Source organism: Poecile atricapillus, chromosome 2 (genome assembly GCF_030490865.1).
Source record: "Poecile atricapillus isolate bPoeAtr1 chromosome 2, bPoeAtr1.hap1, whole genome shotgun sequence".
NCBI classification, from domain to species: Eukaryota; Metazoa; Chordata; class Aves; order Passeriformes; family Paridae; genus Poecile; species Poecile atricapillus.
Window position 1 is genome coordinate 60,860,450 of NC_081250.1, and position 15,496 is coordinate 60,875,945.

The 15,496-nt window shown below is 36.0% G+C and overlaps 1 protein-coding gene across 1 annotated transcript in view; it reads right to left on the reverse strand.

Annotated features, from left to right (window-relative positions):
* The window catches only part of CDKAL1 (CDK5 regulatory subunit associated protein 1 like 1), a 377,070-nt gene that overhangs the window by 81,809 nt on the left and 279,765 nt on the right, over positions 1-15,496 (reverse strand). The window contains exon 13 of the mRNA XM_058831551.1: positions 5,784-5,846. Within this exon, the coding sequence (XP_058687534.1) occupies positions 5,784-5,846 (63 nt within the window). The remainder of the gene's footprint in view (positions 1-5,783; positions 5,847-15,496) is intronic.

Below are 15,496 nucleotides of genomic sequence, written 5' to 3' on the forward strand. Positions count from 1 at the left end.
AAAAACAGTCTTAGGACTTAATTAACAAGAGTAGTGTGGTGATGTCCACCATTATAAAGTTAGCTAACATCAGGCATTTTAGTTAGAGTGGTTTCTTCCAATAGACATTAGAATTTCTTTTGTTCATATTGGCTTATTTGTGAAGGAGCCCCTGTACATAGGAGAAAAATGAAAGAAAGCAGCTTATCAGTAGGAAAACTGGTCCTAACTTCAGTGATTGAATTCCCATTTCCCCCTGTTTCTGCTGTTGAACTAGAGAGTCCTCATCTTGGTGAAGACAATTTTGCTGGTTCTCAGTGCCACCACCACACCCTCCATTCCTCTGCCACAGCCTATTGCTCCCAGAGGCCACCAGAACAGCACAAAGGTGGAAGGAATGCAGGACTTAACAGGGTTTGTTTTTTTATCAGAAGCCAGCGGACTCCAAACCCTCACCCTTCACCTGGCACTTCACACTTGCTTTTCAATATTTTATGTTTCTCACAGGTGCCCATGATGTTTCCTAGACAATGCCACAGCCTTGGGCTTGCTACGATTAGTATGTCGTGTTATTGTCAATGAAAACCGCTAAGAGCATACAGATATGCTTCTTAAGGCAGTGTCAGAAGACATCCCACCTGTTTCATAGTGGCCCCCTGTCTGTTTCACTGTGAGAACAGTTTCACCCCCCTCATTACCTACAGCCTCTTTCAATGCATGGTAGCTTAATTTTTGAAAAATTTCTGACACAAAGTGTGAACTGTACAGGAGAGCTAAAGAATTCATCAGAAGAAACCTCAGTTTAAGGAAACTAACACTAGATTATTCAGTTTCCATTAAAAATAGGGTCTGTGTACTATTGAAATAATTGCTTCAAAACATCATAGGTCTCTAAGTGGCAGCAGCCATTAGTACCTCCAGAATAATCTTACATAATCTTGTTATTAATGTTCCTTGAGTGAGTTATGCATGTATCTACCCTTATCAAAACAACAGGACATAACTCCTTGCTTACCAAAATTGCTTGTGAGGCTAAGAGCTGACAAAAAAAACCAAACAAAAACCCCCAAAAAATTTTTTTGTCACTTAATTGTGTATCATAATACAATAGTCCACAGAAGTTGCCAAACACACAGGCATTGTCTAGGGGATTTCGCTCTTTTGAGTGTTTTAACATTTCCAGAACATGTTAACAAAGAATATTAGAAGCATGACGCTTAAAGATTTTACAATTATTTTAGCAGAATTGCATCAATTACAGCACATTTTGAAATATCAACTATTTTTTTTTTGATCCTGAGCACACCTTCAGTTTGGGAGAAAAATCTCCCAATAAACTCTTTTCAAATCACATGCATGTTGACTTTATTTCTTACTGGGCTGGACACAGTACATGCTTAAATAAATCTCTAAAGCTGTAAGACATGATCTTATTTTTTCATAGATCATGCCTTATTGTACAGCAAGAGATTCAGGTTGCAAAAGGCAGAAACAAGTAAGGAGCTGAGTTCCAAGCACAACTCTCATGGGATTTCTCACTGTAACAGCCCCATGCTGCCAGAGGCATGTATGGACATGCCCTAAGGTATCCCTGGGTATCCTCCCAAGAAGGCAAAGCAGCAAAATGTGTAGTAGTTCTGATACACTGTGCTTACAATATGTAAAAACGTTATTTTGCAGAGCAAAAATTGAGGATTTTAGTTTTAAACAACCACTCCAGGGCTAGACTGAATATTTGAACTCATCTGACAAAAATGGAACTAGGGCTCTGCACTTCTGAATTTGGCCATTAAGTGCAAACTGAACCCTGAAACTCCTATTTAGCTTATAAAACCTGTTGCTTTATAACTAGGTAAACTATTATAACAACTACTTTAACAGCTTTAAGAAAAAACTGGGTCACAAATTTTAAAGAGCAAGGGTCGTTTAGTAGAGAGCTCCAATTCCATTATTTCTGAGCTAAACATCTACTGCAGACAGAATAAAATTCTTTTTGTGTGAAAAGTGAAACCTCACAGTGTACACACAGAAAACATTCGGCAGAAATTAGTTGTGTGCAAACAATCTTTCATTAAATGAGCTCATAGAAAACTGGCCAGAATACAGCTCATCAATTATCTTCTTTTACATTTTAAAACACTAAAACTGTTGCTGGTACAGCTTTATGAGGATGAAAATTTTATCATCTTTTTCTGATGGTCCTAGAAAATTACTAACTGTACATAAAACTGGAGGTGTTGTTCAATTGCTATCTAGAGAAAAGTTACACAGCAATTAGCACTCGACTCTCAAGAAAGCCAGACCAAACACATTTCTCCTCTACATAAACACAAAAAATCAAGTATTTCAGTATGAGGAATTGCTTCATTTACAAAGTGCTATGTATTTTTACACATGCTGACTGAAATAAGTTTGAACAAATGGTAACCACACACCTGGAACGAGATACTGCTCAGCATTTCCTAAGCAATTATTTAGTTCTGAAAATAATGAATTTTAGAAGATACTTAGTTTAACAACAAAAGAGAAAACTGAGCTCTTTGTATGTGTCTGACATCAAGAATTCAATATATTTGCTAGGCATTCAAGACTGATGCTAAAATGAGCTTTGTCTGTGGCACAGTATCTGAAAGACCTGCAGGTTCTGTAGTCAGAGGCTCTGTAAAGCACTATAGTAACACCAGGTTAAAGAGAGCAGGATCAAATCTGCCTGGATAGGATAAGTATATAACCAATGGGCAATTTTTGAGATTTGTTGTTGAATGGTTTAATCTGAACAATGAGAAGGGCAATTAGATGGTAATTTAAACTTGTTTAGGCATTAAAGAATACAGGAGCTCAGCTAATTCTCTCCTGATATCAGCAGAGTATCTCCTAGTTTCCCATCCCTTCTGCAGGAGGAATTTGAAAGCCCTGCCTCTTCTGCAGCTGAATTAAGGCCTCATTGAATAAAAGATAAGACTCAACACCTGGAAGTGGAAGGAAAAGTAAATCCTTGTTGCCACCTTTATAAAAGCACTGGGTTTTCGTCTAGGAATGAAGAACCACAAACATTTATATGTCTTTCGGGATGCTGTAAGTTATACTACATGGGCAAATACATATTGAGGTAACATTTTCAGGGGAACAGTTACTGTTTCTAAGAGCTATCCCTGTCCTGACCCTGCATAAATAGTAACAAGTTTAGTACAGCTGCTTCATCAAAACATCACTTTCTGCTTTAGTGACTGAAACACAAGCATGGAAGAATGAATGCTTTTTGATTTTCTGATTGATTTTTCTCCATCTATGAGATATCCCATCATAAAAAGATGAAGTACTATCAAATCTTTGTAGCAAGTCCTATTTCAGCCACTGCAGTTCATGAGATTTTCACATCTGTTTTAACTACTACTACACACTAACTTACCCTTAAGTTTTTCTTCTATTTTAAAAAGGTTCTCAGGGAAAAAAGTTTTAATCAACAAAGTAGTAATCCTGGAATCCACTAATTCAAATCACTCATGCCATGAACCTGTATCAACAATGCTTTCACAAAGCCATCATGAAATCTCCTTTTTACACTTCCTTAAAATTATCTACAAAATAGCAAACAATGTGCTCCCACCCTGCCCTCAAACTCTTTGGCCATGTAAATAAAAAAAACAAAAACAGAACTAGAGCAAAGCTAATACACATCTCCACCACAAATAACCGCATTCCCAACTAATGTTAGATTTAATACAAAAATTAAAAGCCCTCCCCTAGACTGCAACACTTGTGAAATTGAAAGCTGAGATGGAAATTAAAAGCACAGAGCAAGAAATCTGCAGAGAGCTTGTTGTTGCAGCCTACAAATAGGAAGTAGTTAGGAGAAAGAAAACCTTCACTGACAAATGGAAAATAAGGAAAGGCCATAACTTTAACAAAAACTTTTACTTGTCCTTTCCCCTGCACTTGTATTCTCAGATATACACATAGAATGTGCTTGGAAACAACAAAGGAGTAGAGGTACAAATATCACCCTTCAAACAATTGTGCTACTTTTAATAATATATTAAAGGTCCTAAAACAAGGATCAAAAGCAAATATATTTAAGCATTTATATTCAATTTCACATTGCCTGATGACTAATTTGCAAAGAGTGCAGAACTCCTCACAACTGCAGCCAAAATAATTTGAGAATACTTTGATATAATGCCACAAAGGATATGAGCAGGAAGACAGCAGGAGTTACAAATGGCCAAGTTCCATTAAAAGTGACAATAAAAGAATAATAGAATTTCCTTGTACTATGAATAAAAGTGTTTTGTACAGGAGAATTAAGACATGAAGTGGAATATCAAAGTTTCTCGTTCATCAGTTGCATCTCTTTATTAGATCTTAACTGACTTGCTATTATATTTACCTTAAAATGCTTCAAATTCCAAAAAGCAACAATCCCATTCAAAATCTTATCACACTAGTTTTCTTAATTCTTCATGTTTCTCCATTAAGGCCATTTTCACAGGCCATTAATACCAGCTTTACCAACCTTTGTAAAAAATGTGAGGCTATTCATAAAAAAAGTACTAAGCAGAGACTAATTTAACTTAAAGTTAAGTTTAATTATTAAAGTTATATTCTATAACTGCTGTTTTACAATGTTTTTTAACGCTAAATTTTCAAGTGGCTGGTAACTACAGAACTCTCACAGCAACAAACTGCCTGAAAATTTAATCCATTAATTTACACACTGTATTTCTCACTGAGCTATGTGTAGTTACACATATATTCCATATATGTGCATGTGTTCATACAAAGAGATAGATGCACATACAGATTTCTGCCACTTTCTTCTCCCAAAAATAAAACCTAGCTGTTTTTTCCAATGCATTTGGTACACAGCCAGGAAGAGAAGAGCTAGTGTTCAGAACTTTCCTTTGAAAAGTCTAAACAAGAACAACAACAGAAACGTTTCAAATCTTTCTTTGTTTTAATGGATACCTGCAAAATTACTCACACTTCACAAAACAGAAGCAACAGACATTTCATACTGCTGACAAACTTCTGAAGGTTTTTGTGCACTTGTTAAAAGAATATGCCCACAGAGGCATTAAAAATAGGAAGAACTCCATGAAAATATTTAAAACCTTAACTTCCCTTCAATCTGCTACTTAATGCTCTCTTTTGCATAAGGTCTAGAAGAACTCATGACATAGCTATAGCACAGAAATACTGTGATCTCTGCCTCCTGGTTCTCCAAAATCTTCTTGTAACAACTTTACTTTTTTTTTTTAATTTCACATTGCAATGAGAAAGGACCTTTTTATTTCCCCAGACATTACAAACAAGGACCAAGTTATAATGATGATGTGTGTTTCTACTTCTTCCCCCAGCCAACCACCAGGCTGTTCACACAGCAGCCTACTCCAACGATGCTTCTGTGATCAATAGATAATTCATTAGTATCATGTATCTCAGGGCCTAATTGACACAACAGGCTAAGCAACATACTCTAGGGTAACAGTTCCTAAACAGAGAGGCAGAAAAGAGGGGAATCCAATACCACATGTGGTCGCTTTGCAAGATTTAGTGTCAGTCTATAAATTATACTTCTGTGAGGTTAATGCGAGTCATTGGTTTCACAAATCTGAAAACGCACCTCTTCAAGCTTGGCTTAAAGAAACAGAAACATGTATGTGAAAGCAGAATTTAAGTAACATGCTCACCACTTTCAATTTTATAATTTCTTCTCAATTTTGCATTAAACAAGAAATATAGTTACCACAAATGTTTGGAAATTTTCTTTACAATAAACATAGATAGCATATTTTTTTTCTTACCTTATGATCATATGGATTGTATGAATGAAACAGCTGGGAGAGATCCTTTGTTCTCTGTTTTTTCTGTAAAGGAATATTAATAAATCAGCCATATTAGAAAAGTTACAGAAGAAAAAGAGAAGCTACTGATTAAAAAAGTGGCATGCAGGTACAAACACATTCTCTCCCCACATTGGTAATGAAACTGTAGGTATGAAGAGCAGTGTATACAGATTAAAGATATTATATATTACAGGAGATAACTAACATATACATTAACAATATTAAGGAAAATATCCTTAATAAATAATAAACACTAATCTGTGGAACATCAGTGGAATGTGTAAACAATTAAGACTAGGTTTAATCTTTGCACAATATATCATAAATAATATTTTAGAATACAATAACAAAACTGAGAGATCGGGTTACAATCTTGCAAAGACTTGTCTACTATTCTAGCATGTACATGCAGTATTGCCTTATAGGAGATTAGGTGTAAAGGAAGTCAATTTGAAGAAGAATCATTTATTATTTGTTGATTTCTTTTGATGCCAATACTCTCATTGCCTTGATTGTGGACAATTAACAGGTGATATGTCATTTAATGCCAAGGCAAAGGAGAAAAAAAATTTCTTCTCTTTAGAGCATAGTTCAAAGACAAAACCTGTTTGATCCAGCTCCTACTGAATTTAGTCAGAGAGCTTGCAGTGACTTCAGCTGATGTTAAATAGAATTCCTAAGCTGTATCCTATGGAGGGTGGGCAGGGAGGGAGGGGAGAAAAACACCCTTTGTCTTTAATGCAGGGATAAGTCACAAATCGGTTCAAAGTTTCATTATGTCAAAATCAATGTTTACATATCTCATAGCTGGGGAAGGTGAAGCACTGCATTTTGGAAAATGTGTAGAGGAGAAAACTGCAAGAACTCCTTGCTTATAGTCTGTACCAGTGTCTTATTTAGCCATTGTTTCTGTGAAAGTAGTTTTCCAGCTATGCTGGAAATACCTGTTTGTTTCCAGCATGCTGGGAACTAAATAGACAGATACATGACTCCAGCATTTCTTTTAACTTCTGGAAGCTATAGGGCAATTTAGTAACTTTTTATCATGTAACATGAAATATTGATTTTCTTTCTTTACATAGTTTTTATTTTCACTGAAATGTTAAGCATCTCACAATGACTTCTTTCCTGGTAGTACAGCTGTAGACAGTCAAAGTACTTAAAATACTATAAAAATTATCTGAAGAGATATGATAATAAATTAAAAAGAGATATAAAAATTATTACTAAAAGACTGCTTGAAAAAAACTAATTTAATGTAGCATCGTGCAAGAAGAAGACAAAATCACTTGAGCTTGGATTATGGAAACCCCATTAATCTTTCTTTCTAGGAAGAAAACCCTACAAAATCCAGAAAAAGTCCAAGTCTTTCTCATTGTTACTGAAGACTATCTATCTTGTATTCATTTAGACTACAATTACTTTAATAACACTCAGTAAAATGGTATGACAGAAAACCACCATCCTTTCACCCTCAGACTCTTGCCAAAATGCTGGTTACACTCAGCTAGACGAAGACTGAAGATAGCTTCCCTTACACAACACATTGACACAGTCTTCAACTTTTTGTTATTATAGAAAATTATGGTTTCTTTCCTACATTTCCACAAAAGCTTTGTATTTTGTACAAAACCAAAACTCTCACTAAAACTGGGGAAATGCTGGAAATTCCTAACAGAGAAAACCGTGAAATGAAACTTCTCAAGATGCAGATGAAGAAATGTCCCAAAAATCCCAGGATGCCTCATATGCTTAGCTGAGCAAAATCTAAACAGCATTTGACTGTTTTGTACAGAATCTGAGTATATAGAGATAAAAATGCCAGAAGCACAGAGTTAAGGCTGCTTAGTGATAATTTCTGTCTTTCTACAACAAAAAAGTGCAGTTTAACTCAGATCTCTAAAAACCAGAAAGATGTCATGTTTCAAAACACAAGACACAGGACTTCAGAAATTCATGCTGCTCCAATGGTAATCCCTTCAACTCCTACAGCTGGCATTGAGTCACAGGGTATGAATAATTAGTTTTTGAAATAAAGAAGCAGCATGGTTCGCACCTCACCTCAAGGCAGTACAGAGCAGAAGGTAAAGCAGCCCTCTCCATGTGTAGATGTAACAGTGGAAAATGAGGAGTCCAAAAGCTCCTTCTCCTTTATCACCTCCAGTAGACTATTTCAGTACCTGAACTACCTATTTACACTCATCTACTCAGAATTTCTTCCCTTAACATAGCTTCATACCCCTATTTATGTTTCTTCAGCTGAATCTAACATCCCTTTCAAGTACCCTTTAATATATAAAGTACCCTTTACTAATATAAAAACGTTTTTTCCCCCGCTCTTTCTCTTCAATGTTCTGATTCTCCAGTTCTGTACCAGTAATACTGCCAAAATCACATTCTAAAAAGCCACTCAAAAACCATCTCTGAACTTAGGCAAATGTACTGTCTTACCATATTGCTCCACGTGCAGCAGTACTATTGCTTTCAAACACGCTCACAGACCTACAGAGGATATATTCTAATTCCTTCTGAAAAAAATTCTATTTTCTTTCCAAATTAACATGAAAAGACCTTCAAGGAGTCTGATAGCAACATCAGACTCTGCTTATTACTGTACTTCTCTCAGGCTTGCAATAGAGTCCTTAGTTTGCAGCACTTAAAGAAACAAGTTCAGAGAGATGAGATAGAGAAAGAAATTTGGATCCTATACTGATGTCAGTCACCAAAAAAATACATGCATATGACTGTAAAAACAAATTTTCAGTTTTCTGTTTTAAAAAGTCATAAAAATGCCACACTATATAGAAGATAAAAAGTAGACACTTTTTATATCTTTAGCAGGAAAAGTATGTGAAGATCTGATGAAGAATGAATTAAAATCCTGCTGCAAGACTTAGTTAAATACTGTAAAACCAGATATGCTTGTACAGATAAGTATGCCAGGATGGAAGGTTTTCCTTAAATAAATCAATACTTTTTCTGAGTTATTTCAAGCTTGTTACTAAAATACACCTCAGTAATTAACTTCTTCTCAAAAAACAGGCAGTGTCCAAGAGATTTATAAAAATAAGAACCAGAAACCAATATCAATTAATGATATTTCTTAGGACAGAACACACAGACAATGTTAGAGAGGAAATAACACATTACCACAATTTCATTATTTCCCCCATCCCGCAAGCTGATATGCAATGCAAGTAACACACATTTTTCTCTATTTATTTCCTTTCTCTCTCTCACTTTACTGGGCCTCAGATTTTTGATTATTGAGATTTATTAAAGGATACTTGTCATCCAATATACATATTATATGTTCAAGGTATAGTAATAATTAAGGTTCCTTTGACAACAGCCAGGAAGTATATACCAAGAAAGCTGAGCTAGTGACCTTGGTGTTTTCACTCTTTTTCTCATGCATTGATTTTTAGGAATAATAAAACTTTTTCTAATGCTTTATATGGACTATACAGTGGATTATTATGTTAGTTTTAATCATGAAATATAACTTAAAGAAAAACAGAATGTAAAAAAAAAATCAACCAACCAACAAAAAACCACAACAAAGCCTGTAGTACAGAAGGAATCTAAAACTGTTTAAAATATTTTCTGCACAAGTAAACCAGTGTAGAATTTTGTGCTTACTACCTTAGAAATGTTTTTGGTTTGTTTTTTTTTTCAAATAATGGTGTGGAAATAGGGTAAAAGTAGGGGTATCATCATAATAAATTTTTATAATCAGAATATACTTTAGAAAAAATAATTTTATAAATTGAATAGTTATAACAAATGCTAAACATTATAGGCTCACACATGTATATTGCACTTATCTTGTGATCCTTTTTTCATATTCAGGTGATAATTACCTGTCTTTCAGATGATTTTAATGTAGCTCCAAATTTGTTTGTTTTCTTTTCAAGCATGGTGTCATAGGTCTACAAGGTTTATTGTTAAGGAGAACTACAATATCACTGAGGTATTTATATTATAGATCACTTAGAAGCTACTTAAATGGAATATTGTCAGATTTTCATCTAGGAATAAAAGGGACAAAATTACTCCAAATACGAAGGTATTACTGCTTTCCTTTAGACTCCTTTCTCGCTGTTATAAAGCCTATTTTCACCTTCAAAGTTCTTAATAATTCCAGCCTAATACTGTGACAGACCTGCAGATTCCAGCAGTTCCACTCAAAGTCTCAGCATCAATATATGGCCAGCAAAATTCTCTTGCCTTTCTTTACTTGCTCCCATGATTTAAAATCACTCCAATATACAGGACTGCCTTCAGTAACAAGAACATGTATCTGTTTCTATTCAAATACTCTTCCTTCGTGAGTACAGTGAATAATAACATGTGTCAAAGCAAACAGATTAATCTCTTTATTTCAGTTCTGTTCCCTCACTTACCAATCATCTCCCCCATTTCTGTTTTACATACTGCTGATCAGAATTAAAAAAACATTTTATTTTGCCACAGGAACTTTGTTTGATTTAGAGTTTATAAACCCACCCCCATCCTTGAGCATGCTAGCAACCAATAGCAATATTGAGCTTTTCTTTCAAACAAGTCTGAAAACCCACATTATCTTCTTCTGTAGTACCTAATGAATCACTCAATTTAAAATCATATTAAATTTAACAAGTCAAGGAAAAATTTAACTACACTTTTGATACACTTTGGGAGCTTTGCATGTATTTTTAGTTTTCCTCCTCAGCATAACTGAAAGCACAGAGGCTCCAGAACAACAGACACTTGCAAAACCATGAGACTGGATCTTTCTCCTCCGAAACAGCACTTTCTATAAATGTTTTGTGTTATGGCATTCTCTGACTTCAGATTTTCTGATCAGTAAAAAAGCTTTGTCCTTATTTTCCCTTATGCTACATCTGTGATCTCAAAACTACAAATGTCTTGGGCAGTTCCAAGCACAGAACTCTTATAAATTAGAATTCAGTAGGTAGCACCCTACCCAAAGACACCCACTGGACTAACTTTAATCTCCACAGAATTACTTGGCAAAACACCAGAGAGGGAGATAGCAGCTACTCCAACCAAGGCACATTTAAAAGCCTTGCCCAGAGATTCAATCCATAAAGTCATAAATCTATGTACTTATAACCACAACAGAGATATGAGCCAAGTCACTGGAACCACCATGTTATCAAAGTTTGCAGATTGCTTTTTGGTCTGCAAAACAGCTTTTAAAAAAGTGATCAGAAACCACTGAACCATTCTCTTTGACCTCAGTTATTCAATGCATCACCCTCTTAGAAATTATTCTGAAAAAAACCTTGTGCACCAGCCAGATTTCTTGATAAAATCATACCTGGTGTTCATTGTGCACTTGCATCCATGCCCTGTAAGGTCTGAAAGAACAGAAATGACAATACAGGCCTGACAAGCTCTGCTTCCTATCGCTAACTCACCTCTACTGACAATATTTTTGTCTTTCTGATCCCACTCTAACTAAGCATACAAAATAATTTGGGGAGTAGCTAGTCTTTTTGACCTAACCTACCCGAATTACTATGTTAAAATAGACTCACTGTTCTACTTCAACTACTGATACACACATATATTCAGTTTGCTTTAAGGTGTAACTTTCCAATAATTTTTGATCCGTACATGGGAAATATCATTTAGTGTATAGTGTGTTATTCAGCAGTTGACCTCAATGTTACACGATAGTGGGCCTTTTTTTCCAGCTCCAGTTAACAACACAACTATAAATTCATAATTCATATCTTGTATACTTTTTTACACACAATGAGTCTTTAAAAAAAAACAACAAAAAAGAGCATGGTTATATGACTCCATGTAATGTGTTTGTTGTCTTAAAGAGCAAAATATATAAAGCTTCACACAGCTTTACTCATCATTAATGCTAGAAAATGACTGCAAACAGAGGAATACTATCTTCAGGATTATAGCAACACAAATGATTATGGTTTATTTTATTTTATGTAGAGATTCTGATTTATGGAAAACTACAAACATTTTCAAAAAACAGCATGGGATCTTCGTAAGAACATCTGTCAACCTATCTGAAAATAATTTGTTGAAGGATACATTTTCAATTAAATCATGTGCATTGCAATTTCCTCCTTCCCACATCCCATATATTAGTTATGTAATACATACACTTCAAACTCATATATTTTACAAATATTGTTGAACTTTATTCCTCCTGGTAAATTTGAGATATTTTAATTTATCTTATTATTAATGCGTATTTTTCCTGTCACTTTTTATTAGAGAGACAGGCAATCACCAGTCATATGAAATTTAACATGGGCAAAGTGCTGGATTCTGCACCTGGTATGGGGCAACCCTGGATGTGTGGACAGACTGAAGAATGAGATGCTGGAAAGCAGCACCACAGAAAAGTGAACCTGGGGGTCCTGGTCCATGGCAAGTTGAACAGGAGCCAGCAGTGCCCTGCAGCCAAGAGGGCCAGTCCTGTCCTGGGGGGCATCAGGCACAGCATCACAGCCAGGCATGGGAGGGGATTGTCCCACTCTGCTCTGGGGTGGCCTCACCTCCAGTGCTGGGGGCAGTTCTGGGTGCCACAATATGAGAAGAAGACATTAAACTGTTAGAGAGTGTCCAAAGGAGGGCCATGAGGATGGTGAAGGCCCTTGAGGGGAAGGCCTGTGTGAGGAGCAGCTGAGGTCACTTGGGCTGTTCAGCCTGTAGGAGACTGAGGGGAGACCTCACTGCAGTGACAGCCTCCTTGTGAGGGGAAGAGGAGGGACAGACACTGATTCCTTCTCTGTGCTGAAAATGACAGGACTTAAGGAAATGATACTGAGCCAGGGGAGGTTTAGATTAGATATCAGGAGAAGGTTCTTCACCCAGAGGGTTGGGCACTGCAACAGGCTCGCCAGGGCAGTGGTCACAGCACCAAGTCTGACAAAGTGCAAGATGCGTTTGGGCAATGCTCTCAGGCACTGGGTGTGATTCTTGCGATGTCCTGCACAGGACCTGGAGTTGGACTTAATGAACTTCCAACTCAGGATATTCTACAATTCTATGGTTCTATAAATTATGTAAAATTTATTCTGAAGACTTTTACAAAGCAAGTCTTAATTTCAGAAAAAGCCCTCAGCACCTGTCCATTTTGAGGGTCCATAAATTTGGTATAGTTTGAAAAATGCTCTCACTTCAGATAGATTTTTTTATTTGAAATTCATGTAGAAATTCAGTCTATATGAGGTGGATATTTCCTAAGCATGCCACTATAACTGATTAGGAAGATTGCTTAGGTCAAAAACAATTTGTAGAACAAAATATTTAGCTGAATCCTGGCCTGGGATATCAGACATATTTCAAATCAGACTGACACTAAATCAGAAATAAAGTGATTGGTCACAAGGCACAGACTGTTTTTGAATATGTATAGTTACCGCAATCAGTTACACAATAATATAAACCAGAATGAACTGAAAACTACATCTTCATAATGAAATGTAATTTTAAAATATCTGTGTATCTGGATCTATATAAATGTTAAGCTCAGAACAAAAATAAGCTCAGAACAGACTTGTCTGCAGGGCACTCTTCTTTTTTATGATCTGGTGAAGTATATGTGTGCTTTACCACACACAAGCAGCCTTGAAAGCACCAAGTTGTCCAGCCTTGCAAGAAGAACAGAAAGAGAAGTGCTGGAGAGGGCACAGTGTGATAAAAACTGTGTGGAGCAATGCTCAAGTGCTTGCTGTGAGAGAGACCACACGTGTGCATACCTACAACACACAAATTCCCGAGACACACAAGAACTGTTCTCATTGTTTTATTTTCATCTATTACTCAGTCCTCCACTCTGCTTCCAGGTTTTCAGGAATTCCAGGTTCCAAGATTTTTAGCCCAATGACCAGAGGTGCAGCAATGAAAACAGAGGAAGATACGAGTTCCAAACTGACCTGATCGAATCTGACAGCTTTGAGGGAGTGTACTTGCATTATCAATGACAGATTAAGTTCAAGAAAGGGTCACCAAGAACCTACCTCAGGATATTTCAGTGTCCTTTCGTTCCAAAGAACTTTGCATGGGCCATCATAAATGTTACATTATTTGCAAATGATGGGCAAGCTTAGTTGCCTCCATGTTTGTGACTTAACACAACAAATAAATTTGCTGTGTTAAGTCACAAAGTATTACTCCTAAACCCTATTCTCATTTGAAGAAGTCTGGAATTTTGAAAATTTTCTGTTCTGATGCCTATATCCAGTTTCAGGGAATAAGTTATTATCAATTACTACAGCTGCTGGCACTGTTTTTAGTTCTGTGCAGTCTGGCTTATAAAGTGTATTGAAATTCCAAATTAAAAAATGGATTTTTCTTTTTTCAGTTTTACACAACTTACCTAAATGTAATTCAAGCACAAATTAAAAAAAATTACAAAAAGGCACAGTTAAAACTTCTTCTGTGGTTTCTCCACTTCATTATGAGCCAATGAACAGGACAGAAGAATAAAGAGTAGATTGGAGATAGAACTATTTTCTCTCTTAAAATCAAAGGCTACTCTACCTTTTTTCTGAAAGTATCTTCCATTCCTTCTATTCAGCACAGGAGTATGTGGTGTTCAAGATTCCTGATATTATTTCAGTTTCCTTGCAACTAAGAATCGCACAATCCCATCAGGGTGTTCAGAAAGACTCACAGGAAAGGAAGATGGGTAATGAATGCTCATGGCCACTACAAATCTTGGAGAACTACACTTTCCAAAACTATTTTTTAATACAACATATGTTCTGCACATGGCTGCAAGCATCAGTCCACAAAGTTACATGATGTTAACAGCAGCTTCATAATTCTTGCAAATTCTGTAACTATTTCTGGACTGAAGTTTAGGAAGAACTCTACCTCTTCCTCCATATTTTATTTTCAAATTATTTTTCTTAACAACATGGCCTAGATTTTGTTATATAGTTGTACTTTACTTTAAGATGCTCTAATTTTCAACTTGGATTTGTATAAAGTTTATGAGGAAGCTGCTGGTAATTTCCATTCCAGCCAGTTTCTGTTGTAAAAAATCCCCAAAAATTAAAAAAAAATAGAACACCAACTAAGCTGGTTTCCTAAATGTATTTCCAATCTCACTTTGAATTTTGACTTGTTTTCTCAAGCAACACAGTTTTGCTCTTTGAAAGCACAAGACTTCTATTCTACACCAGTGTAAGATTTAAGAGCCACAGCTCCAGGCTAGAGTAAAAATACTTTCATTCTTTCTCAGGGGTCTGACTCTGCACTGTCCAGCTGTTACTGTACAATTAAACTCATTCCCCAGATTCAGCTATGAACTGATTTTTCAGCAGCTCCATAGGCAGATCATTTATAGGTCTCAAAAAGGGTTTGACCTGTTTTAAAACCTACCAGCTCAACTGCCTCCCACAACAACAAAAACAGATTTTCATTTCAGCGCCTGGTAAAATAACTAAGTGGTTTGAACTTGAGCTGATTCTAGCTCTAAAATAAAATGGTCTTTAAACATTTGTAAAATTCTGTTTAGTAGTTTTGTCTAACCACAAACCCCCTATTCACAGGTAATTACGTTCCTTTGAATTCATTGCAAAAACCTGCAGTTTTGGCTACACGCTGGATGGTGAGCACTGGGGTAGATTTACAGATACAGCATAAAAGTAGTCAGATGTTTTGGCCATCTTTAAAAC